The 26,140-nt window shown below is 36.4% G+C and overlaps 1 protein-coding gene across 2 annotated transcripts in view; it reads right to left on the bottom strand.

Moving 5' to 3' along the window:
• Nucleotides 1-1,406: 1,406 nt before the first annotated feature.
• The window catches only part of SLC25A21 (solute carrier family 25 member 21), a 260,673-nt gene continuing 235,939 nt past the window's right edge, over nucleotides 1,407-26,140 (bottom strand). The window contains exons 5-10 of one of the 2 annotated variants that reach the window (XM_074909905.1): nucleotides 22,674-22,733; nucleotides 20,221-20,328; nucleotides 15,369-15,533; nucleotides 4,882-5,063; nucleotides 4,022-4,074; nucleotides 1,407-1,548 (exon numbers count right to left, since the gene is read on the bottom strand). In XM_074909905.1, the coding sequence (XP_074766006.1) occupies nucleotides 1,478-1,548; nucleotides 4,022-4,074; nucleotides 4,882-5,063; nucleotides 15,369-15,533; nucleotides 20,221-20,328; nucleotides 22,674-22,733 (639 nt within the window). In that variant the 3' untranslated portion in view covers nucleotides 1,407-1,477. The remainder of the gene's footprint in view (nucleotides 1,549-4,021; nucleotides 4,075-4,881; nucleotides 5,064-15,368; nucleotides 15,534-20,220; nucleotides 20,329-22,673; nucleotides 22,734-26,140) is intronic. The other variant, XM_074909907.1, reaches the window with a different exon arrangement.

The raw sequence follows: 26,140 nt of genomic DNA on the forward strand, positions 1-26,140 counted from the left end.
TTAGACAAAAGAGAGGTTTATTAAGCATGTCAGTACAAGCATCCTTGAAAGCGCTGAGAATGCACTTCTATTTTTAGGTTTTTGTTGCTTTTCTAATGCATTAAAAACACTCATGAGATGAAACATGTGAACTGTCATTTTCAAGTAACAATCTGGAAAGTTATTTCTTTAGGATTGCTGGGAAAAAAGTTTGTACCTCCTTAAGAGGAAAAACATTTAAAGTTAACAGTGTGAATGTAGTATGGGGCGATAGAGAAACTTTTAGCAATTGCAAGATATGCATTCATTTGACAACAAACCAAGTTTAGATAATGGGAACGTTTCTGTAACAGAATAATGTATAAATTTATTTAAAGAGTTCTTGAAAATAAATTGTGGAGTGGCACAACAGCATGAACTGAAACCATGTCTTCAATTAGCACTGCAGAAATTGTCATAATTCACAGAGCTTGTTAGAATGGCTAGTAAAGACAGGAGTACACCACCGAAATATTATTTATATTTACAGTGACTGGGAAAAGCAACAATTTTACCACTAGAGCAACACTTTTTATGTATAGAAATGTGCATTTCTTTGAGGTGTGGGTAGCTAATTATGACTGCATATGTGATTTAAGTCTAGAACATTGTTTCTCCATTCCATAGTGGTAATGAAAGGCTAAAGGGGCAGTTAAGGTGCATTGAGCATTTTTATCACGGGACATCATGTTAATTTCTTTACTCATTTCTTTTATGATTCCCATGGTTGTTTTGCACTTTTATGTAACTTAATTCAGACTAATTATATGCAGTATCTTCTGTGACTTGAGTGAGATTTATACAATATATATGGCTAAGAACAAGTAGGACATTTAACAGTATGTGTGTGACTTCAAGGTTGTGGCTAGTTGTGCTGTCCTTTTTCTACCCTAACTCCCAACAACTTAAGATGCTCTTCTATCAATGTTGAAATCGTCCTGGACTGAACTGAAACTGGATCCAAGACTGACACAAGAGTTTGCAGAGTATGGGTTCACGTTCTTAACCTGGAGACAATGGAGTTGTCAGTTTGCACTAGCTTAGTATCTGGCCCCAGAGGATTCATTTTTTTTCTTTGAAATCTCCTGAATGTTGTTATCTTGCCACTTCAACTGAAATTTTTAAAAGGTGTATTGACTACATAGTGTAATTCAGTGTCCATAATTTTCAGTTTGTTCTTGAAAAACTAATTTGTTCCTATGTCTCCTTTATATTTTCTCTTCATCCACTAAAACAATAACAAAAATCAACTGTTCTATTTACTTACGCACTTACAGAAAAACATGTGCTTATATGTTTTCTTGGATCAGGACCTGAAAACCAAACATGTTTTGAACTGTATTAACATCAGTGTAATCTGAAGGCATTCAACACCGTAAAGGATGAGAATCACTTTTGCTTTATTAAAGTGTATTTTAGAATGTATATAGTTTTAAAGAGCACATTTTTGTCAGAAGAGCTACTTGTGATCAACTGTGTCCTGAAGCAATGCATAAACGTATTCGTAAACCAAAAGCATCACTGCACCACCTGGAAGAAAAGATATTATTTTACTACATACAAAATTCAGTATTTTCAAGATTTTGTAGAGCATTTGTAGTGTCTAATCTAGACCAGGATATGGCAAAGCCTGATTTGCAAAATGGATAATTCTACTAATTCCCTAATTCATGAAAAATTCGACAATTCTTAAACCATACCATTTTTACTTAATATCAGACCAAGTTGATGTGAAAAGCTTGTATATTAAATAAAAATCACCCTCAGTGTGATTTTTTTGTAATATTTTTTCAATATTAATATTTTTCTTTGTTCTTTTACAAATGAAGCTTTTAATCTGAATATGTGTACATTTGTGTGTTTAGATTTGGCTGTGAAAGAGCAACTTGAGTGGTGGAATGACAAAAATTCAAGCTTCAAAAAAGGTTTTCAGCTGCTTGTTTACCATTTCTAAAGCAGAAGATCACAGTACTGAAATGAGTATGATCTATGAATCCACAGGCAAATTTTTGATCTGATGAAATGGCATTGTGCTAGAAATGAGAACCGTATAAAATCCCAGTTTAAATGCCATAAAGTATCTTTACTGTTGATGAAGCTAGACTAAAGCCCTTCTGTAAGCTGTCTGTAATTACAGTATGAGCTAAAGAAGGGAACATTTCAGAAGGTATATATATATATATATATACCTAAGCATATAAGGAAGCTTCTAGGAGAAGAAGGGGAAAGAGAATCAGATTCCTGGCTGCAGGAGTAAAAGTGTGTTACAATGTGCTACTTGGGGATGCCAGCACTGGGGCACAAATATTTTCTGGCCTTTGCCTGTTGGCTCTGTTAGTGGGTTAGAGTGGCACCTCTAACAAAGAGATCTGCTGTTGAACTGGGCTGACTTTTCTAGGTAGATGGGATAGGATCAGACAACCAGGCACACACAACTACCACAAGAGTTTTCATTTATCCTAATGAACCATCATCAGACTTGAAATCCTCTATGAACAGCAACTCACAGACAGCAAAACAGAGCAAAAGTTTACAAAAGGCTTTGACCAACAAACAAATCACAGGCACAATGTCTAAGATGTGATTTGAACTCAAATCAAGGCTGATTCCAGTTCTCATACTGTGTGATCTGTTTGTGTATCTCTTTTCCTGAAAGCATTCATGTGCTGAAAGAAGGAATTACTTTTCCAGTCACAATAAAGATTGCATTATTGTTTCATTGGAAAGCCAAATCTATATTTTAGTCAATGGGACTACAAAAGTATTTAAAACAAAGTGCACACTTAACTGACTTGCTGGATCTGGGCCAGAATACATAATCATTTGAAAAATGGAAAATTTTACTTCAAAATCTGCTGTGCTAATGGGTACTGGCTAAGTGAAACCCTGACTTCTCTTTGTCCTGTATGTAATATAGTATTTTCGGAGTATGAGGGAAAAGGCTTTTAGCTTCAGACTTATGTTTAGCTGCCTTGCTTCCCCTCCCCACCTTCTTCCTTTACCCTGCACAAAAACCAGGCATGGTCTAGCACTTAGCCAGACAGATTGGATATGCAAATATTTACAAACAAACCTAATGCCTCCTTTATACTGTAGAACAGACTCTGTACCTACTTGCTTTTAACCATGTGTGTTCTTGCCTATTAAACCACCTTGCACAATTGGAAATAAAATTTCACAGGAATGGGATACTGTTCAAATTGAGGCTTCTGCTCTTTTTGACAGACTGCCTCTGTGGGCTGGCAAACTCTAAGGGCCCAGCACTTTGCTTTCATGATTAATCAAAACCAGTCAGGGAAAAACAGTCTAAAAGTAGAAGATCTAGCTCTCAACCACTGTGCTCCCACATTTGGAGTAACAACTAGTGAGAAGGTGTCAATCAACAAACTCAGTATTAAGCCATCCTTGTCCTTCAACTCTTCTAGGGCCATGAAAGCCTCTTCCAAGCTCATGCTATTGGCCTTTTAGTGTCTGTTCTTTACAGCCCCCGCAGAGCACAGAAGAAAGTAACGAGTTTGATATGCTTGGGCTATGCTTCAACTGGTTGAGAGTATTTATACTGGAAAGACTTTACCCTGCATTTTAAGGTGACATTACATGGGTGCAGTATAGTCCCAGTGAAACAAAAATATCACATTAGATGGAATAGGAAGTTTTAAGAAACCCTTCCAAAGATTTTACAGTTCTGGCATTTGCATGCATGCACTTTGGCTTGTTCACAAATAAAGCAATTGCACAAACCAGCAGTTACTTGGATCTGCAATCCTTGATGTGTATGTGTAAATGATTTTTTTTAGACACATATTTAGTCAAGCTCATCTATGATACTATTAGATAATGCAATTATCAAAAGAAATAATTCAAAGATTAAAGAGATTTTGATGATTTTTGGTACACGGTTTCATTGATTTGACTGATACTTACTACATTTTGTCATGACTCTGAAAAATGGGAAGAGAAAGCAAGAATAAAAGCGATATAGAAATGACAGAGGCAAAATTACCTGGTCCAAGCCTCATGATCTTGGGAACCAAGCCTTTGTACAGAGCCAGAAATCTGTAGCAGAAGAAAAACAAACAAAACATTTCAAACAATATTCTTGCTCTAAAAGAAGAATGGAATTTTAGCATGTGTTTGTTAAAATGCTGGCAGAGCACTTAGAAGCAATTATTTGAAATTACACATGTTCAATAGCAGGCTGTATCTGGGTTTTAACATTTTACAGAGGCAGATCAGATGAAGAGAAAAAGTTAATCAATGTTCAGTCACAAAAGCAACGTTGTGAGCCTAGCCAATCAGAAATATGACTTTAATCAGTGAGATGGTTTTACTTTCAAGACAAGTCTGTTAACAACAGCTGCATACATGGACAAAATGACTGCTATAATTGAATATCAAAGCTACAACTCAGTCCTCACTTGAGAAATATTTTAAAAAGATGGAAAACGTTATTGCCACAAGGATCTGTCCCCAATTTAATTATTTCAGCAGTCATTTTAAAGGTACAGAGGTCTGTAAAATGACAATTAGATTAAATTGGGAAATACTGTGTTTTCTGTTGCTATTTTCCTTCTACAAAATGAAGAGTTGAAAAAATTACACGAGATACATGAAGCATCTATTTGTGGAACATAAATTTTTACAACCCAACCCAAGTCTTTTGTAAAAGCTCACATGGAGTAGGAGGATATCTCCTTGTAATTCTAAAATACATTTTCAAAATGTTACGTTGTGCTCTTTTGATATGTGAGTTCAGGGTGGCTTAATGGTCCTCGTCAAATCTAAAATATAACAGTGTGGTTTTATGGACCCATATGAACTAAAAAAGAGGTCTGGACATTTATTAAAATAAGAATGTTTTACCCTTCCTCTTTATAGACTGTTGCCATAGTTTTAAAACAGGTTCTGTACTTGATCTCTCCAGGAACTGGCTGTGGTCCTTGAATCCTACTTTTTGCAACATCAAAAGGAATGTTAATAATTGAGGCTATTGTTCCTGAGACTAGCCCAATTCCAAATTTCCTCAAAAACTCCAAATTTGGATCCTACAAAAAAAGAAAGGAAGAAAGAAAGAAAGAATAAAAAGGGAAACGGAAGGACCTATGCAGGTTAAGTACTAGAAAGTAATATGTATTTAATCAGAAAACACACAACACAACACACCCGTGTTATTTTAGCGGAACACATTAGGATTTCCTATGCTGGAACTTGTTTTCTTGACAATCCTATTGGCTATGTTTTTACACATGGTCTAAATTGCTGAAGTACACATTTCCTCACACAGGATTTATAAACACAGTTCATAAAGAAAGACTGGTATGGCATATGGGGATGATTTGTATAATTGGGCTTCACAATGTACTTAGTATTACTGTATCAAAACAGGAGAAATCCAAGCACACTATTAGCTAATTGGCCAGAATATTTTACAAATGACAGCAACTTCCACCATGAAGCCTACTAAAACGCTCATTTGTGTGTTGGACCCCCAAATGCTAAATTAAATAAAGGCTAATCTCAGTCTGCTGCCATTCCCCTCCAGGTTTTTTACATTTATTTTCACATGTAGCTGATCCACTGTACTGAGAAGTGCTAGCTTCCTGTTATTAACAATCCAACTCGGCGCAACTGCAAAAGAGCCTCCACGTTCTGCGCATTATAAACGGTGGTAACTCACTGAGCTAATTGGCTGAAGAATTTACAACAGATTGTTTCTGAACCCTACTATATATTCATGGTAAAAGTTAGAAGCAGGTTAGAAGTGCATCTAAAAACTTCTTTGCTCACTCACAGTTCACAGTTCAACTGGGTTTTATTTAATCTTTTAGAAAGACCTCCTTCCGTGGCATTTTCTACGACATCAAAGAACCCAGAGTTTATCTGAGAGCCAAAGTCTCTTGAAGCAAGTTTAATCCTATTTCTTCAAGTAGTGGAAGTCACAGGGAAGTGTGTTTCAGGGCATTTCCTATGCACTTATTTTTTTTGCTGTTGGCTGTCAACAGCAAGGACACTTTTTTGCTATATCAGACTCTATATATGCACTTCAATTTTTTTTCATGAAGGTACTTTAATTATAGAAAATAATCAGTAAAATAACAAATTGTCTTGTTATAACATCAGCACAATATTAAAATGTAAGAGTTCTTTGTTTCCAAAACCTGTACATTTGTGACTAAAAAAGGAAACAACGAAGAAGTTTTTCTTTCCAGATTAACAAAAAAGAAACATAAATTAAAACTTCCATAATATGCATTGGACAAAGTCCATACAGGTGTTTAGAGAGAAATGTCAAAATCAACAGGGCTTTTTAGTACTTGCAGAAAAACTCAACACCTTGATTTCACAAAACATGAAACATGCTGGTAATACCTTTTAAAAATTAGAATGGCTTGTGGTACATAACGAATTGCAAGACTGTGTGAGCAAAAAGCTTAGCAACAACTTTCTGTTTATTCTGTACATACTGACAGTGGTTTAAATGCTAATAAAAAAAGCCAGTACTTCTGGTATCTAGAGAAGAAAAAAGGACCCCTCTTGAAGTTTGAGGGGCAGCAGTATGGCAACCCCATTCCAGCTTAGTGCCTACCTACCTCCAGGCAGCAGGCATGTCACTATACCCACACCTGACAGCTAAGTACTATTCCAGATTGTACGAACCTCCTCAAACCAGGCTGCAGCAAGGAGGCTACCACTGCTCTGTCATTTGTCATACAAATTGACGCAAGGACACTTTCTTCCATATTGCCAAGGACAGTGGGCTGCCCTCTGGGCTAGGCAATATATGTCAGGCAAAATATTTACTTGTTAAACACTGAATTTCAAGCCTTGCAGCTCCTGAGAAATCATTTATATTTGAATGATTGAACATGTTCATACTCTGTTGAGTTCCCAGTGCCAGTGTTGTCTGCTTTATGACTGAGAGTGCCACAGAGTATAGGATACAGCGGCTGTCCGATCAAGTGAGCATCTGTTAAGACCTGACACCACACTAACACAACTGAAGGGGTATTAAAGCAAACTGCTTTATTTATATTCCATTATCTGTGACACAAATAAAGTTGAAAGGCAGCATTTTGCCCATTGACAAAACTGGATGCTAACCAAATGTGCTTTTTTATATAATGTGATTTCTTTATAATATATAAAAATTGATTTCTTTATAATATATCTCATGGGAAAGATGATGATTCTATGGCATTCATCACTGTAATATCCGGGTCATTTCATTCAAATAACATTAAAAATAAACTTATCTGTTAAAAATAATTAAAAAGTTATTTTTCTAAAAGCATAGCTTAGTGGCATTTTACTGTGCTAATGCTTCTAGTTGAAAAAAGAGATTTCCAAACATGGGACATATTCCTTACATGGATAAAGGAATATTGGCTGTCTATCATGTAGGATAAGTTGATGCTATCAGGAACCAGTGTCTTTCTTTTTACACTGAAATCTGTTCTTTTCCTACCTCATGGACAATGCCAAAATATTCCTAACAGTCTAGGATCCTGTGAAAGGAAACATAATGATAAGGTGTCTGTCTAGTGCTAATGCTGCAACTGGCTAGCACGGGTGTTATCATCACTTTATTGTCACCAACTTCTGCAGCATGCAGTTCATCGACCAAATATCATATCATTCTTATATTGTACATTAGAAAAAAAGATTCTGACAAGCTCCTCTTGCTTTCATAAATAGTAGAACTCGAGAAAAATCATAGGCATTCTTTTTTTTTTAAGCAGAAGTGATTTTTATGTAGTATGAGCAGAACATACAGAACAGAAACTTGATTTAGATGGTGTCACACCACAGCACACTATATACCACAAGGAAGTGAAATACCAGTTTGCTTATTCACAATGGAATAACTTTGCTGTGGTTGGATAATGTCACCTGTGATCATCTCACCTTTTTACCATGCTCTTCACAATCACATTTTCTGAACATCAGTCCCTGCCCTGTGAGCACCAGAAACCATTAAAAATAAAAAGAGAAGAAGGCATTACTAATAAATGCTGTATCTGTGCATGTCCTGCTGGATTTCCCTGCTTTCTTTGGGTGAAAAAATTTTGAGATGTCTCTGCTTTTTATACTCCATTACTCCTATCATAACATTTTTAAATAAGTGGAGACTCCATAAATTCCCCCTGAATCATATGCTGCTTAATTCCTTCTTTTATATTCCATAATTTCCAGCAACACAAAATTGTAGCCCTAAATCTAGCACATACACACTCATGTACAAGAGTGTCACCCACTGGAGACAGTTTTAATTTATCAGTTTAATTCTCCAACGCCCAGGGCTTTCCCTTCCTTACCACCTCATTCACTTCTTTATTTGCTGGGCGTTTGTCAAAACCTCTGTTTAAACCTTTGACCTCAATCAAAATCCTCCAGACTATCTTCATCTGTACTGAAGGAAGGTCACTTAATTCAACAAGCAGCACAGTTATTAATCCAACAATGAAATAACCTTCTGGTAAAGGTATGTATGCTTGGAACTCAATTTATTTTTTTCAGAATAACTGAAAAATCATTTTAGGATAGATAATGACTCACCATAGTAGATATATTTGTACCGATTTAGACACCCATCTTAGATGCAATCCAAGGGTTCAAAGGTAGGACACCACATCGTATATGCAGTGAAGTAAGTACCTTCAAAGGCACAGCTCAAAGTCCCTATGGTAGGCTGCTTGAAGTAGAGCAGAAATAGATAATGTGGATAGTCCACTGACATGCATAATAGTGTTTAGGAACACAGAGGCTCTCAGGAATACTACTTATTTTTTCCTTCTGAGGCCCTGTTCAGTCTGAATAAAAGTGGCAGAATGTGTTGCAAAGACAATTTAATCCCATTTTTAAGCAAAAAAAAACCCACAATAAAATCAAAAGATCAATAAATATTAACGAAGCTATTATTAGAAGTTTGGTTGCTTCAATATTTGGATGTCTTGAGATTTTTTTTTTTCCCCACTTGGTGGAGGTACGTTATCTTATGAGAAACAATACTGTTATAAATATATTTTGGTACTTCTGAGCACCTTGTAGATAAGTTCACTATAAAGGACTAATGCTTACTGGATAAGGAGAATGCCAATTCCTGACAATTTGCTTCAAGAATAAATAATAATAGTAGAATAATATTTGACATTGGTAATTGCAAAACAGTCTACTGAAGTTAGCCCAAAACTAATACCTAGAGTGGAATATTTGCATTAAGTTTCTTAAACTCCTTTGAAAATGTTACCCGTAGTATTAGTTTTATAGGTGAGTTACACTTGGCACAAAAGTGCCAGAAGTGATTTGAAATGACCATTAAATTTAAATACATTTGCTCAAGGTCACCTAACAGGTCAGCAGAGAAGCCAGGAATGAAGCTGAGAGGCTTTGCACTGTGTGCTCCACATTCCACCTCCCTGTGTGTGACAAGGGAGACTTAAAAAGACAAGGCTTTGGTTTGTCCAGCTCTGGTTCTGCCTGGTATACCTAGGAATTACAGGACTGAAGAGGCAGATAGGAAAGGAATAAGGAGTAAAGTTGCTTCTTGGCCCTTTTGGCTAAGGTAAAACGTAATAGCACAGGAACTCCTATGTTAAGCTAAGAGGTGCCACATGCCCTGACCTAGGCTACATCGATTATAATCAAGTGTTTGGCAGCAAAACAGGCTGCAAGGAACTGCTTTAACTAGCCTGATAATTGGTTTTAACCACTAAAAGGAGCTTTCTTTGGCAACAGGCAGTGTAAGAAAGGAACACATGAGTCTGAGGAATGTGAGCTTCCAAGACAGAGGAGAAAAGGTATATTCAGAGAGAGGCAAGGTGGGAGATAGTTCTCAGGAAAGCAACAAGGAACAGATGAAAAACTCAAATGAGTTGCTTTAAACACAGTCACTGAGCCAGAACCCGGAGGAGACAGGGCCTGGGTCTTCCTGAAAAGTCCTAGAGGAAAGCTGGGAAGAAAGGCTGTCACATTCTGCTCTGAGAGGGAGAGGCTGGTACAGATGTGATCACATGATTTGGAGGCATTTAAACTCCCAACAGAAATCAGCAGTGAGGAGGAGGAAATTATGTAGACTCACTGCAAGGCTCCAGAAAATGAAAAGATGAAAGTGAGTCTCATCACTGTTGTGATAACATCATGCTTTGATTCTTTTAAAGATTATTCACAATTTTTGTGGTGACTTAATCAAGATTTGACCACAGCTTAATGAACAGCTTCATAGTTTTATTGACCCTGAACTTCTGTCCATCTCATGCATTTACATAGTAAACTTATTGTACACTATAGCTTGCTGTCTGATCAGTACAATGATGGTTTGATCTTTATCGAAAGGCATAGGAAATGCTGAAATTATAACTACAGTAAACATATTGATGACCAGGAAAGGCACTCCAAAATGCATAGTCACAGCTGTACTTTGAATTAAATGTGCTTTTTCACACTGGTATCACCTCAGATGCCTCCTTGAGCGCAATCTCATTGCAGCAGACATTTAAGTTTTTAAAATCCACCTGTCAGATGTCTGACAGCATAACAAGATGAAGGACAGTCAGCAGGATAGATGTCCTGGCAGGTCTCCAGAGTTACATGACTGTCTGCTGTACAGGTATACATTTTCAAACAGTCAGTGATTTGTTTTTCTCACAATACAATCTCCTGATAAAATGATTATTCTTACTCCAGATTTATAGGTAGCATTATTATCTATTACTATATATAACCTTTTGGACCCACAGGGCAAGGTTAGGACTTCACTTAGTCCTAAAGCAAACATCTGCACCAAAGAACTTTGGATATAAATAAAAATCAAGAGACAACAGAATTTGGTGGGCACCAAATACAAAATAGATAGAATTCTGGAGATTCAGTCAGTGCAATCACTAAGAGAAGCATCAAATACAACTGTACCTTTTCCTCTTATTGATCATCATTTTTGTAGATTGTTGTTAGACTGTTGAAAGCAGAACATCACAGGGACAAAAGAAACTCCTGCCCAATTTCTTTAGGTCCTCACAAATTCATTGTCTGTCTTCTCTCTTAGACCCATAGCTGCCTATATCAATGACTGCCAGGTTTATGCAAGAGAGGGTACCTAGTGTTCCTGTCATTCACTATTCAGTGCATGTTCTTGCAGCTCCTGGGTAATGGACACCTGGAAAACCATTAATCACAGTGGTAAAAACAGAATCGATCTTCCAAATTCACGTGAGGCTTCTGCTGTAACTCCAAGCAGCTCCCCCCCACAAAGTCAGTCTATGCAGATGAGACTGTTCATAAAGTGTTGGGGTTACAAGCAGGTCAACTTTTACTGGCATCATTTAGACATTAGCTATGCAGAAAAGGGTACCCAGAAATGGATGCCTTATTGCTTACCCCTGCATCTAGTACCTTTGCCTGCACTATCCATCTTCACTCTTAGTTATACAGTAATTTATGAAGAAAAAAAAGTATCCCCATGAATACCAGAACTGAGTAAGTTTGATGTCTTATCAGCCCTTGTAACAGATTGACACTGATCTCTGGAAAGGTGCAAGCCCAGACTAAGGCCTACATGGGCTTTTTCCTGTGGAATTCAGTGTTTAATAAGGTGTAAGTTCCCAGTGAAAATTCCACTGAGTTGGGGCACTCATAAGATGCACTTGTAGGGTCTCTCCTTTTAAATGATTACTTGTATATCTTGCAAGAACTTAACTATTTTAAGCCTGTGTCTCTGTCAGCTATGGTTGAACCTGGTTATCAGTTTCAGCATTATCTCCATTTCCATAGGAAAACAGAAGAAACGTGTGTTTCTTCACGTTTTTATTTTGACCAAAGGTTCCTCTCCTTCATGCCTGTCTTGCCTAAAGGAATATCACAGTACAGGAGTAGGTAGGTAGCAACCAACTCTCCCCCTTTGATACAACATCTTTTGGGGATGATGGCCTGGGCTGAAGTCTTTAAACAACACAGGCTGTCATTTCAACAGCCACAGGACACCTGAGGGGAGAATACTGATCAATAGGTGGCTTATATAACATTGTACTGGATAATCACTTTGGTTTCCTATTTTTTCAACTCTGTTGCACCACATGCCCTTTTTGCTGTCCCTACATACTTTATGTTGGCATAGATCTGAAAACAACTAAAATAAAACTGTTGTGTGCTATCTTATTTATTCACCAAGGTGAACAGCCCATTTTTCTTTCTCATCTCTTTTTTGCCTACAGAAATTTAGAGCCCTTTCTCTGACAAAACACGACACCGCTCAGCTTCCACTACCTGATGCTGCAGCCCTTTTAACAGGCGGCACATCTGTGGCAATGGGGGCAGGCAGTGCCTGACTCGAAATGAGTTTTGCATCTGGCCACATTTCAAAGGGGGCTTTTACCAGACAGTGAGGAAATTTCATATTGTTAAGAAATATGACAGCCACTTGGAGGTGGTAGTGAGCAAAGGTTTTAATGAAACTAACATTTACGATCAAACCTAACTGATTGTTAGGTTTTTTAAAAAAATGAAAAGCGAGAGCTGCTGGATGCCTATGAAACATGCTATAAAAGCAGGTGCCATAAAACTGAGACGATATAAATTTGCAGACTAATTTGATTGCTAGTGCAGATGCATAGCTGTTAATGCTCCATGGTTGATACATTAGTGGCAACTGAAACAAGTCTGGCTTATTCCATTTTCAGTAAACAGAGCATGAGGTTGGCTGTAAACGGTCTGTTTAGCAGAACAGACTGAACATACGAAAAATTATTCATTACAAACATTTACAACCCACACATGTCATTTATATCATTTGACCACTCAACATAAAAGGTTTATTGTTTTTGGCAAAATAAGCTGCAAACATCCCTAATTGGGATGCAAATTTAATGCACAGTTTAACACTGTTGACAGCTAAAAGGCTCGTACGGACATTTCCATACATTTTTCCACTTACGTTACAGATGGTGAACAGCAGATATATAGTCAAGAGCCAAAATTATTTCAGAAGTGTAGTATTCTTAATTCACAAATTTTATATGTTTGTCAATATTGCAAGACTGACTTTAAGATTTTCCTTTCTGGCAAAATATACAAAGTGAACAAATTAGGTTTTGTAATGAAATCAAGTCTGTGAGAAATCTTGAAAAGTTACAACTGTCTAATATTTTTCAGACTAACTGCAAAACAGTTTCTACCAAATTCCTTGCACACATTTGATAACTCTTAGCCTCTAGTGCCTGTCTATTGACAGAAGAGGTTTAAGTTACAGATCCCAAAGTACTGCTGATTACTTCCATTTTCCAGTCAGTAAAGGTCAATGCATGTAAACACCTGAGCCATAACATTGGCTAGCACAAGCCAGATGAGGCCTGATATAAGCTCTGTTAAACTCAGGGTAAGATTTGCGTTGATTTTAATGGGAGTTTGATTAGAATTATTGGCTATATCTGTATGTACAGAACTGTCTATGGCACTGATGCCAGCTGGCCTGGAGAGTCCTATTAACTTTATTAGCACTATTAAATGCTATTACCATTTAAAACAGACTGGCTGCATGAAACCTGCCTATAAGGAATGGTTCCTTGTCTGTGCTAGCTCCTAAGCTGTACCTAGAACAGTGTTGGCTGGTCTGGGCCAAAGCTGTGCCAGGGAACATTTAACAGCACAGATGACTGAGTTTCAGTGACGCCGCTCAATTTACTAGCACAGATGTAGCCACTGTGCAAGCCACTGTGCAAGTCACTTTGCAATGATCGAGCACAAAGCAAACCTCTCCACATTGCAGTTAATGCAATTTGATCCTACATTGATTAAATTGTCTTTTGATTTTGATAGCATGTACAGGACAGCTGGGCCACTGGCTGGAACCATTGAAGTAATTTCTCTGTCATTTTCTAGATGTATTTAAAACTACGTCGTAGTTGTTAACAATTCTCTGTATCATAAAAAATGTCTACAAAGTTCTAATTTCTCTTAGATCATAAAGCTCTGAATCTTTCTAATCATGTAATAATTGTGTCTCATTTTTTTAATCTGAAAGGCTAGGAAAACATGCTTATGTCAAATACTACTACTGTTCTTCAATTGCTATGCAAGAACACTTCAGGATTTCCACAGAAGTTACACACAAGTCTCTTCGTCCTTACCTGCATAAGATTCTGAATGTTCCGTGTAGTGATTATAATTTTTTCATCTTTGGATCAACGTAAATGTGTTTACTTCTTAGTATCAAGCTATGCTTGTGCCTTGAGTTTTTAGAATGTGTGATTAAAGTAGACTGTGAAGTATGCTTAAATACACTAAAAGAAACTTGTAGAAACTTGTGGGTTAGGTTCTCTTGAACAATTCAATTTACTGTAATGATCTGCAAATAAGAAGTGGAGTTTTTCTCCATTTACACAATATTGCCAACAAAAATACCAGGCTACTCAGAAGTGCAGAAAAAAAAGAGGTGTTACTTCATCTGGGAATAGAAACTGATCTCTTTTGATGTAAATTGCAGCTTCTTATATGAATATCACTACATATTACACCTGTGACTGTTTAACTGTCATCATCTAAAAATCACATTAGTGAAAACACAGTTCAGTAAGTAAAGTACTGGAGTCATTAATAAACCATTAGCTGTTACTCATACAGTCATTTAGAAAGTTGCCAGTATTGCCATGTTTTCATTAGTAAAGTTTCCCTTTGTTGTAAAGGGAAATGTTTCCTTTGTTATATAAAGGAATATAAGACTATCAAATAAAATTGCTTCAAGTGAAATTACAGCTATAAAGATTATTTTATTTTATTTTATTTTAAAATTTACAAACCACATAAAGCCCCTGTGCATGACCCTGTAAGTCCTGTTTTGTGCTGGCTCCCTCCCATATGGATAAATCTGCCCTGTTGTCCTTCAACACAAAGTTGAACTCTCCCTTGAGTAAATACGCCTGGTACATAGCCAGAATACCCTACATACTGCACCTCTCCCATCTTCTCAAGTTTAGGCTCTTTGTCAATACTGAAAGAAGTTCTAGAAATTGATTTTTCTCTTCTAAGGCAGTTTACCACAAAAGAGTGCATACAAACCTAACATAAGCATAACTTACCTGGATCCTGGTTTCTGCCTTTTTTACACTGCTACCATGGTATAAAGGGAAATTCAGAAAAATGAGAATTCAAACATGACAACTTTATTTATACTCAGCTTTGCATAAAAAGTGAGAAGTACAAGTTCTTGCTCTGCTTCCATTAAAATGCTATAGATTTCTGCAAAACAGAGAGCTAGGTTAGTCACCGTTTAACTAAATACCACAGCTTTGCACAGAAAAATACAGCATTAATTCAATTGCCAAACTTATCTGTTTGTCTATTGCACTGTATGAAGGACTTACTTTATTGACTGGAAGAATGTTTTTCACATTGAAGTAGAATCCAAAGTAAACCATGTTGAAAACTCCGTGACGGCCCAGTGTTGTAGTAAGACCTTTGTTGAGCCCTTGGAAGCCCAGACCATCGGTTTTAATGATCTGTCGAGCTTGAACAAAGCTAGATGGTTGCTACATAAGTTAAGTAAAAGAAGGAAAAGATCATCTTTACAAAAAGAAAACAGTAACTATAGCATCATTTCAATCCTGTTGACAAACACAGTGTTGCCAATTTTTGTAATTTTATCTTAAGTCTCACCATATCTGTTATTTTTGTTTCCTGTGGTCATGCAAAAATCACAACTTTCATTAAAAAAAATTCCTCATTTTTCTGATTGCAGGAAAAAGATGAAAGCACGACTCAACTACTGTAAAAGACTAAGGTTCATGGAATATGCATGGTGAGGGAGTGATAAAAGGGACAGAATTGGAACAGGAAATTTCTGAGCCATTATGGCTATAGAAGCAAGTGCTTGGGAGCCACGAATTAGAGTACCAAGGAAGGCTACAAATACTTGTGTTGAAGATCAGTTTTGGAGTTTCCAGATTCAATGTTAGGAATAGGGTTGAAAGGGTGACAAAAGGCACATATATTGTCTGGGAACCCTTCTGGATCTTCTGAGGTTCTTCATGTTATTAAGAACTCAAATTTAAGCCAGTTTAAGACACTGGCTTTTGAAGGAGTTATTGCATACACAGCACTTTTAAAAACCAGATCACATGTTAAACTTTCTTCTAGTGTTGAAAATCTTGAAAAGAGGGTGAGGTTTTGAGGTTTTGTGTTTTTGTTTTTGTTTTGTTTTTTTTTTTTTTTAAGCATCCAACTGGAAATACTGTTTTGCCCTCCTAATGAATTATGTGACTTAAAAAGTGTAGTTAAATTTTGAAAATCAGAACACCCATTTAAAATTACAAGGTACAGATTTAGGAAATGGATTTTAGAAAACCTGTTTTGAAAATAATGCCCAAAAGGCATAGAAATCATTTGAGTCGGGCAACTTCCATTTAACAAAAGGCAAAAAGCAAGAAACTTCCTCAGAATTCACTTATATAATGATCCCTTCCTCAGACAGGATCTGCTTGACTACATGCATATTTGATCTCTTTTCTCATGTACTGTGATACTCAGAATCAGGTGTTCTCATTTTGAACATTTTAGATTTCTTTTTAGCAGATTTATACAAAAGTTCCTTTCAAAAAGTTGTTGACTTGCGATTGGCTTTCTCCAAAGCATAAAGCTAGCTCTGGGTAACCAAATATTTAATTAGAAAGGCAAAACATGACTTCCACTAGGAGGTTCAAACATGAAAATATAGAATAATTTTGACTACAACGCTGTGAACACTGCTAATTTCAATCCACTTATTTGTTTAATAGTTTTCCATTTCAAAATATCACTGTGGTAGATCAACAACATCAGCCAAATGATGCCTATTACATCTGACAGCTTATTTAGGTGACTGATAAGTTTAGTCTTTAACACTAAGTTTCATTCTGTTTTTTCATATTTGGTAACTAATATTATCCTGTTAATGTTCTGCATACATTTTACTATAGTTTACTTTTCTAACTACCCCCCGGGATTCAAATCAGAATCTATTCTAAAATGTAGACACCCAACATGGAATATGATCAAGATACTAGCAATAACATCCTTCCTAATGCACAAAAGAAGAGGATTTGTTCTTTGAAAAATAATCACTGATCCTGAATAAAGTGATTTAAGTTGAATAAAGTAACTATCAACAGTAAGGTATTCCTTGGTCTCCTCCAGAATAGAGATTTACTAATGACTCAGAGGGTAAGCCTGTCACTTGCTGTACACCTGAGATGGGATTCATCTGTCCAAATGTGGATACCTGCAGTGTCATATCTACATCTAAGCTACTAAGACAGGCTCCCTTTTTCAGTCTATTAGCAATAAAGAGTGTTCTCTTAGACAGCACTTCACTTTATCCAATGTAGGCATCTAAAATGTCAGCTGATCAAGCCATAGAAGGTCCGTGTTTCATCACTGATGAGGGAAGGACTTTAGGATGACTAATTCAGATAGAGGAATTTATTGTATAAACATCTGGAGTTAATTCACTTCACACAACTGCTGACTTATGCTTAATAAGAGACCTAGTCGATGGAATCTGGAGACAGATTCTTCTCATCATAAAGCAGAAACTTGTATTTGTTTAATTAATCAGAACTCTTAAGTCAGGTGAGAAGATTTTTATTACCACACCAGTTTCTATAGCCAGTGAGTTTTACGTGGCTACAGGGAGAAGAAAAAAACCCAAACCAAACAACATGTTGGACCTTCTAACAGTTTACCTGAACAAAAAGTCACCATTATTTTTTACCTGTAGCAATTCACATTACAAAAGTGCTGATATGTGATTTATAGTGGCCTTCCTCTTTAAACCTATCAACCCTCGAAAGACGATCTGGTACCACAGAATAATTCAGCTGTCACCAAAGTGTATGAATATTTGCTTTGGGGGTGTGCAGGAGTCTGGGTGTGGGTGTGTGTTCATGCTCTTCCTTGTTCCTTTTAAACAAGAGATATTTATTATTTCAATACAATAGTCAAAGAAATATGTGAACTGCATTAGGTTTCATCATACAGTATGAAAGCTTCACAATAGGATAGGTACATACTTTACTTAAACCTTTTAGAAAAAACAGTGCATGGTAATGAAACGAGTGTACCACTGCCCTATGTGGTATAATATAACATGTACATGCTCCTTCCAATAGGCTTGAGTTCACATGCTTTAGTGTGGAATTGTTCTTTAACATATTCCTAATGAGAACTCAAGATCATGGTAAAGAAGACACTGGAGTTTTCCTGATTTACAGCAAAATGTGAAATTCTAACACTTTTTAAAAAAAGTTATTTTAAAAGTTAATGGGTGTGTGATTTAACTTTGTGATTTAAAAACTTCAGTGTCTTGGATTTTGTCATTACAGCAATTTTATTTATATTTTAGGTGTAAACTAGGTTTCTAGTGGAACTGCAATAGCATTCTTTTACAATTTTATTTGTACAGTATAGTATTTGGATTTTGTGAAGATTTGCATTTAAATTAAATTCAAAGAATATTTACCTGAAACAAACCAACTCAGAATGCTTTTGAACAGATATACTGTGCTTACTGGAGTATTCTGAAAGTCACCAAGGAAGGGATGCTGTAACTAATGTAAGTAATTGCATAAAATTTACACACTAAAACACCACAGACTTTATTATAAAGTTTTCAATAGAGAAAAAAATTAACATGCATGAAGCCAAAGGATGTATTGATCTCTTGCAACTTATAGGAACTAGTTTGTTCAAAATATAATACTGGTGTATTTACACTCAAAACCAGAGGTTTTATTAAGATAGGTTAATTGTATCTTCACAGCTGCCAGGTAGAAAGATCCATAATACCTGCTTAGTTTATTACTGCTGCAGCAGTAGTAGTTCATAATTTTTTCACAACACCTTCCTGAGAGAGAGATCCTTTCACACACAGCTTTCTCCCACTTTCAGTCTCTCTCCTTCCAGGGTTCAAACCTTTTTACTCCCATACTTTATTAGCTCTCTGTTTCAGTGGCTCTTCTGCCCATGCTTAAAAAATGTCTAGTCTAGAGACTTGGAGCAACCAAACATCTCTTTTGCATGCACTGAGGATTGAACAGAAATTTACCAAATGTTTTAAAATTCATTCTGGAAGAGAACATTTCTCTGGATGAGTTACAGAGCAGGTACCAGCTAGTCTATGAGATTTGGAAATCGGTGGCAATATTTTGCTAGAGTACCTGTGGAGTTTGGCCCAAATAGCTTATGTAAATGGCCAGGTGATAAATGTCTATACTATGCATTCCCCAAGAGTGTTCAGTTTGTGCAGATGAGTGCTACAAGGCATGCAAGTGTTAACTCAATCAAAACTTAGTTGTAGAATATGCAAAAATAGTGCCTCACCAGGGTTTCAGCCAACTCTTCATGCCATGCTTATGTGATTTGGCACTTCTACCATGGTACAGCTGATTTCTCAAAAGATTTTGAAAGAGCTGATTTGACAATTGTTAGTCTTATTCACTGAGAAAAGAAAGAACTGTGTTACTGCCTTCTTTCAGATCCTTTAGACTGGATCATTTTCTACATAAAATTAATTGAAGCTGGTGCATTCCTGGGAACACTTGATTTTGATGAATCACTGTTTTCCAGTTTAATCTTCTTCCCCTTTCAGAAGTACCCAGAACCGTGGACAAAGTCAGTTTTGCACACTGACTTATTTCAATGAAACAATATTTGAATAATAAAACTCTGAAGTGAAACAGGAATTTAAATTATTGGTGTGCTTTATTACATAACTGTTTCCTGGTTTGTGGTTATAAATGTGAAGACTTATGAATAATTTCATCCAAGACTCTGTAATCTACCAGCTACACTTTTAACATAAAATACCCCAGCTGGACTCTGGCTAGGGCATGGGGCTGGGGTGTTTTATGTCAGTGTTTGGTGCTCTACTTGAAGTCTGGAGCCTGATGGGGTAAATGCATTGTGTACAAGGGGCTCATGTTCGTACTTCTGGATTACGATTTCTCACAGTGCTGGGCTGCTGCCTACTCTGGAGGGATGAAGGTGACCTTCAGGCACAGAATATTTACAATGGAGATGCTGACACTACCGACAATACTGTATGCGTCTCTGAAGGCATTGTCTATTGAGTCTCCTCTCTTTTTCCATTTCTGTTATTACAGACATTCTGCTCTAAATATAAACTTTGAAGTGCATTGTGCCTAATAAAGCAGAAAAAGAAGAATGGAGCAATTCTCATACCTCTGTGAAGGCATTCCGATTTGCCTGTAAAGTAACTTTTACTACTTCAAAAGGGTTAACCACAACTGCCTCTGTCAACCCAGATCCCAAGCCAGCAACTGCAAATGCCTAGAAAAGTTAAAATTTTAGTTAAAAATGAAGGAGTAAAATTCCCCATACATCAGATGAAACTGAATGATACAATGCAAACTGTGAGATTACCATAGTGCAGCAGTATTCTATTACTACACGACTTTAGCCCTTGTTTAGATGCTGACAGTTCATGAAGACAATGACAATAGCCATGAACTGCATTTGAAAAAATACAAAATAAAATTTCATAGCGCTGTCAATGAATTCTCTTTTCAGCTGGAAGAAAAATTATGGTACCAATTTATAAGAAAACATGGAAAAACAATGCCCTCATGTTATCTTTGGGTGGAGTCTGAATAAAAACACAAATATAAATGCAGTTATGCAGCACTGGAAAAATAAAAACTCTTCACTGAGAACTAACTAAGCATATAACACTATCATATTAACTTAAAAACAAAAGAAATGTAAGAAATTAAATTAGTGCAGTAGTTCAGCTAATTGCACAAGTAGAAGAAAGGTTCTCCTAAGTAAATATCAATCCTGGAAAGGTTTATATGGGAATGAGTGGCACACATGGAAATGTCAGTATTCACTGCAAGGATGAACTAACTCCATTTACTTAGAAGCTGATGGTACATTACAGCCACAGATACGGAGATATTCACTGCTTTGCTTTCCATCGTGACACAGCATTTAAAAATATCTTAATTTCTTTGTAACAGAAAAATAATATTCAAGTATTTAGGTCAATTGAGAAAATTCAGATGGGTTCATTTTAGTGATCAATTTACACACTTATTGCCTCCAATTAATATCTCCAAACTTTCTAGGGGCTGAAAAGAGTCCCAGGACCAAAATACAATACACTGAGAACATTTGCTGAAATCCAAGAAAACCAATGGTAAGTAAAAACAATAGTGAGAAAAAACTTATTCAATACAGAGGGATCTGAGCAGGGACTCTTGAGAGCTCAAGAAAGAAGAATGGTAAGTTAGAAGGGTAGTGGCGAGCTCCAGCCTTAGTGCCCTTGGAAAGGATTGTGTTACCCACAGATCTATTTTTCCAATATGAGGTGGGAACATAACCTATCCCTTTCATCATCAACCATGAGACTGAAGCCAGAAGGAAGATGGTGCAAATGTATGTATGTTCTTTTAACAGTAAATGTTGTCTTGATATGAGGTCTGTTGAGGCACCTAGAAGCACTCTGCCTAGCTCAGACCAGAATCGCTCCCAGTCTTCTTTTTCCCTTGCTACCACAGCTATCTTAGGGGCAAAAATGTCTCTATGTTAACAGTACTGCACCAAAAAAGTCAGGGTTGTCTGATGGTTGCTGCATCTGCTATATGAATCAGAGCAGCTTTTGGTCAGCTGTTGCATGTTTATAAGTTTCCAGCATATTTTCCTCCCAAAAAAGTGCTATTGTACCATGGAACCTTAAACTCTGTCCTTTCCACTTGCTAGAGAACAAATATCAGCCTCTCTACATCTAAGGGTGAGAAGAGTCTGCTGAAAGATATAAGATAAAAGTGGAGATACTGCAAACAACCATAGGGTCAGTGGAATAATTAAGAGGAAGAGGAAACTTGCTTTAAACTAGGTAATATGATTCCATGACCATTCACTCACTGCAATGGAAGGCAGATGTAAATGGAATGAATACTGTTTGAAAGAGACCAAAACCTTTATTGCATAACTATAAAAAAATCAATTGTTTCCTTCAGTTGTGATGCCATTACTGTGAAAAACAGATATTTACTATTACTTATATTCTTACACCACAGAAAGCACTATATGCATGTCCTGTATTTTGTTTATAAAATAGTTTTGTTCTTGAGATGAAATCCTAACTCCACTGATGTATAAGAGAGTTTTGCCATTGACTTCAAGGGAGGTAGCAGTTTCTTATCAATAGTTTATGTTTCTATCATAAAGTCTTTAGAACAAGACTGAAGTCTGTATTTTTGTTATAGTTGCACTGTGCCTTGCAGAACAGCACTTTGAAGTTGAGGTATCAAACTTGTCACTATCACATGAATAAATAAATAATTATAATATTCTACTTTTTTTTCATTATTTTGCAAGAACAAAGAATGACAGCCTGTATATAGACTCTTCCATGTTGACTTTCACTATCCGTGATAACAAATGTTATGATACTGTAGGGAATTATTCTGAGGTCATCTGATTAAAAAGTTAATGTGACTATCATTTTGATAAATTCTGTTATCAGTGTTTTCAAGGGACAATTCTGTTTGGAAAAACTTTTGGTTGAACTGGCCTGTTTAATTTTGGGCTGCTTTTATGGGAGGAAATGGATGGGACTATTCAGTATATGTATATTAAATTAGAACATGAAGTTTTGTATCCATACATACCAGTCCTGGTGGTAATGTTGCATATCCTAGCAGCTTCTTATATTGTTCAAAGGTGAAAAACTGTAAATAAAAGTTAGACTGAAATTGTGTAGAAAAAAATCATGAGTTACTTATGCAAATTAGTAAAACCAAACTACAATGGAGCTTCACTACCTCATATCCTGAGTAGCTGTTGCAGTTCTGCGAAATAAATATAAACCACTTTTGTTTCACACTCTCTGTAGCAGTGTTAGATGTACAATACTAGACAATTAGGCTTCAGAACTGATTTTATTAGTGTATTATGCATAATAGCAGCGTAAGTCCAATTAATATTTTATGTAAGAGTTCACTTACAACACATCATTGTTGTTTTTAATTTATAAACTTTTCCTTTAGCACTGAACTTTCATATACTGGTAGCAGAATGTAGTAGCAGATACTATAATTTGTCCCAAACCCACCGTCACATCTTTAATATAATATACTGCAATCACTTTCACGTTTCTCAGAGACTAGTCTACTTTTCATCAGAGAGATGTAACTGCAGATTTTGAAGCTGAAAAGTCTGTAGACTTTTGTAATCTTTTACTGTCAACAGATACATTTCTTTTAATTTTTGCTTTTTACAAATAAATCTTTAATCCAATTGTCTGCTTTCAGTCAGTGGTGTTCAGAAGTTCTGAGTATCTGCAAGTCCTTAGAGGATGAATTTTGAATGGTGTACTCTTGGGTTTTTGCAAGAAAGAAATGAGAAGCTCAGTTTCACCTGCACAAATATGGAGAAAGGCAACCATTTGTAAGTGGTTCGCTTTCAATAGAACATTTCTGGCCACCCAAATCCATTCATTTTCAGTATGCCTTTTGTAAAATCTTCCAAAAATCAAAGCAGAATAGATTAATGGATTTGTTCTTACAAGAAGTGTTGAGAATAACCTTGATTGCACTGAAGTCAGTAAGAAGTTTCCTATTGACATAAGACAGACAGACTTTCACTGTCTATTTCCTCATTTGTGGACACAAAGTCTAATACGAATCAGTCGAGATATACTCTAAAGAGTATTTGTGACATTTGACAAATTATTGCTAAGATGCCCTCTGAAATACAGCACACAATCCTGGCCACCTCTGTTCAAAAAAGATGAACTCAGACTACAGCATATTCAAAACAGAGCTAGCAGGACCATAAAAAGAACTTAAAAATTATTATTAGAATGAAGACTGAAGAAGAATAAATGCTTGCCTCATTCAGTCTAGCAGAAGAGAGGCTGCAAGAGAATGAAAAAGAAAGGAAAGAAATGTAACATAAAGTAATTTGGTATAAAAGTAAAAACTAGTCATAAATAGAGTGTGGTTTGAGATCTGATGAAGCTTTCTTACAAGCAGAGGAGTGGGGTCCTGAAATAGTCTTCCAATAAGAATAGCAGGGAAAAAATATTAATCGCTTGTAAGGGGGAGTTTGATAAATTTATGAAGGAGATTACAGAACAGCAGAGGACTAGACTTGCTGACCTAAGAGATCCTTTCTGGTCCAGTGCTTCCATGTACAGTAAATCTCCCCAAGTCCCATATTGTTTTGCATTCATATTCTGCGAATATCTTGCTGAAGCCACTGAAAAAGCGCTTCAGGTTGATACCATGTAAGACAATTCTGAAGGCAGTGAAAATGATCTTCTAGCATAAGGAATAAGGACAGCAGAAAATTTTACCGGTTATAAAGAGTAGGTATCTGATTTCCAGGTAAACCCAAAGATATGTTATTCCACATAATTTTCCAGGTAAACCCAAAGATATTTATTCCACATAATTTTCACACATGGAACAACGCAAGGTCTGCAACTACGGTTCAATATTTCTGAGCCCTGTAATTTGTCCAAGAAGTATTCACAACTTCGCATGCAAAAGGAAAGTGGCTTTTAGACCCCACATCCAGTATTATGGGACTAAACAACAAAACCCTGTCACAGCTTCACCAAAACTGCATCAGCACAGGTGAGAATCCCCTACAGCAAGAGCTGTCATATCCCTGTATAGCAAAAGTAAATAACTAGAACCTCTGACTTTCCTGGCTACTTTCTAAAGCTGACTGGTAATGCTTAATTTAGAGCAAGCTGACGGAAATGAAGGTGGGATCCTCTGAAAGTCTGTGCATTTCACTCCCACACATGAGGCTGTCATCCCTCCACATAGCACCTGCCCATGCATGTGACAGTCAAACTGTTTCACCATGAGAGAAAGGCAATGGCAAGTGAGGTCAACAGAGATGTGGGAATCGTAACAAATGTAAAGGAGTAAGTTTTTCAGACAAAACAGAAAGACTGGGTGATCTGTGCTGGGTCTCAGCCAAAGAAGACAAGCTCAGTCCCTCAGGGCTCAGTTACCACAGACCTATCAGAACAAAACAGTTTTTCCATAAACCACGTGTACAGGAACACAAGTAATAAGCACCACATTGTCATTTTAACTTGTTCAGAACCCTGTTCTATGGCAAAGTCAATACCATTTTTCAGTCAAGACCTGCTTCAAATGAAAAGTCACTAGAACCCCAGCAAAATCATCAGAGGACTGGGTGTTAATGTGTTAATAATGACACCACATTTAAAGTAGGAGGGAATATTTATACATAATGCAAAATTAGTATGTTAAATTCTTAAAACTGAAGGACTGATACTCTGGCCAGTGGATAGATACTTTTTTTACCCTCAGTAGGAATTATTATCTAATTTTGCAGAAAAGGTCCTAGATTTGGGCCCCAGATTTTAACTGCCCTCCAAATAGTGTACAGATTGAACACTAATCATGCAAACGTCCTACAAATATGTTTAAAATTGTAGTGGCCTTGCCAATAATCAGAAAAGGTAGAAGTGTTACTTAGACTAGGTCTACCTTTTTGGATAACTGGAGCCATTTTATAGGTCTCTGAGAAAGTGTCAATTGTGGGTGGGTGAGTTACTTCACTGAATGAAATTAATTTCTTACTGTGATAAAGTTTGCTTTATTCTCTCTCCAGCATCTTTCTACTCATTGTTACCCTCCTAACCTTTAATGGAATTTCTGGTATTCCTTAATGTTTTCCATAGTGTTACAGATCTGTAAAATGGTTGTAATAAAGTCAGAAATACATTACCTAGCAATTTTTCGGTCTTAAAAATGTTACCTTAAAAATCAAAAGCTTCCTAGAGTCATAAATAAAATATCTACTTAATAGTAACTGTGCTTTATATAATTTCTTAAAGAAAACAAATCAATAGCAATAAAACTTAATATAAACGTTGTTGGGTGTACCAGTGTAGGTAGTATATATACAATTTCAGCAAAAATTATTGAGCTATATCATATAGATTTATATCATGTGCATCCACCCAAATTTTTTTTTTTTTTTGTGATTTGTCTTTTTCTCTACAGTTGTACTAAGTTAATAGCTTTGTGCAAAAAAAAAATCTCTGAATAAATGTATTTAAAACATGCTTTTGTGTATATAATAACCA

This window comes from Athene noctua, chromosome 6, assembly GCF_965140245.1.
Source record: "Athene noctua chromosome 6, bAthNoc1.hap1.1, whole genome shotgun sequence".
Taxonomy (NCBI): domain Eukaryota; kingdom Metazoa; phylum Chordata; class Aves; order Strigiformes; family Strigidae; genus Athene; species Athene noctua.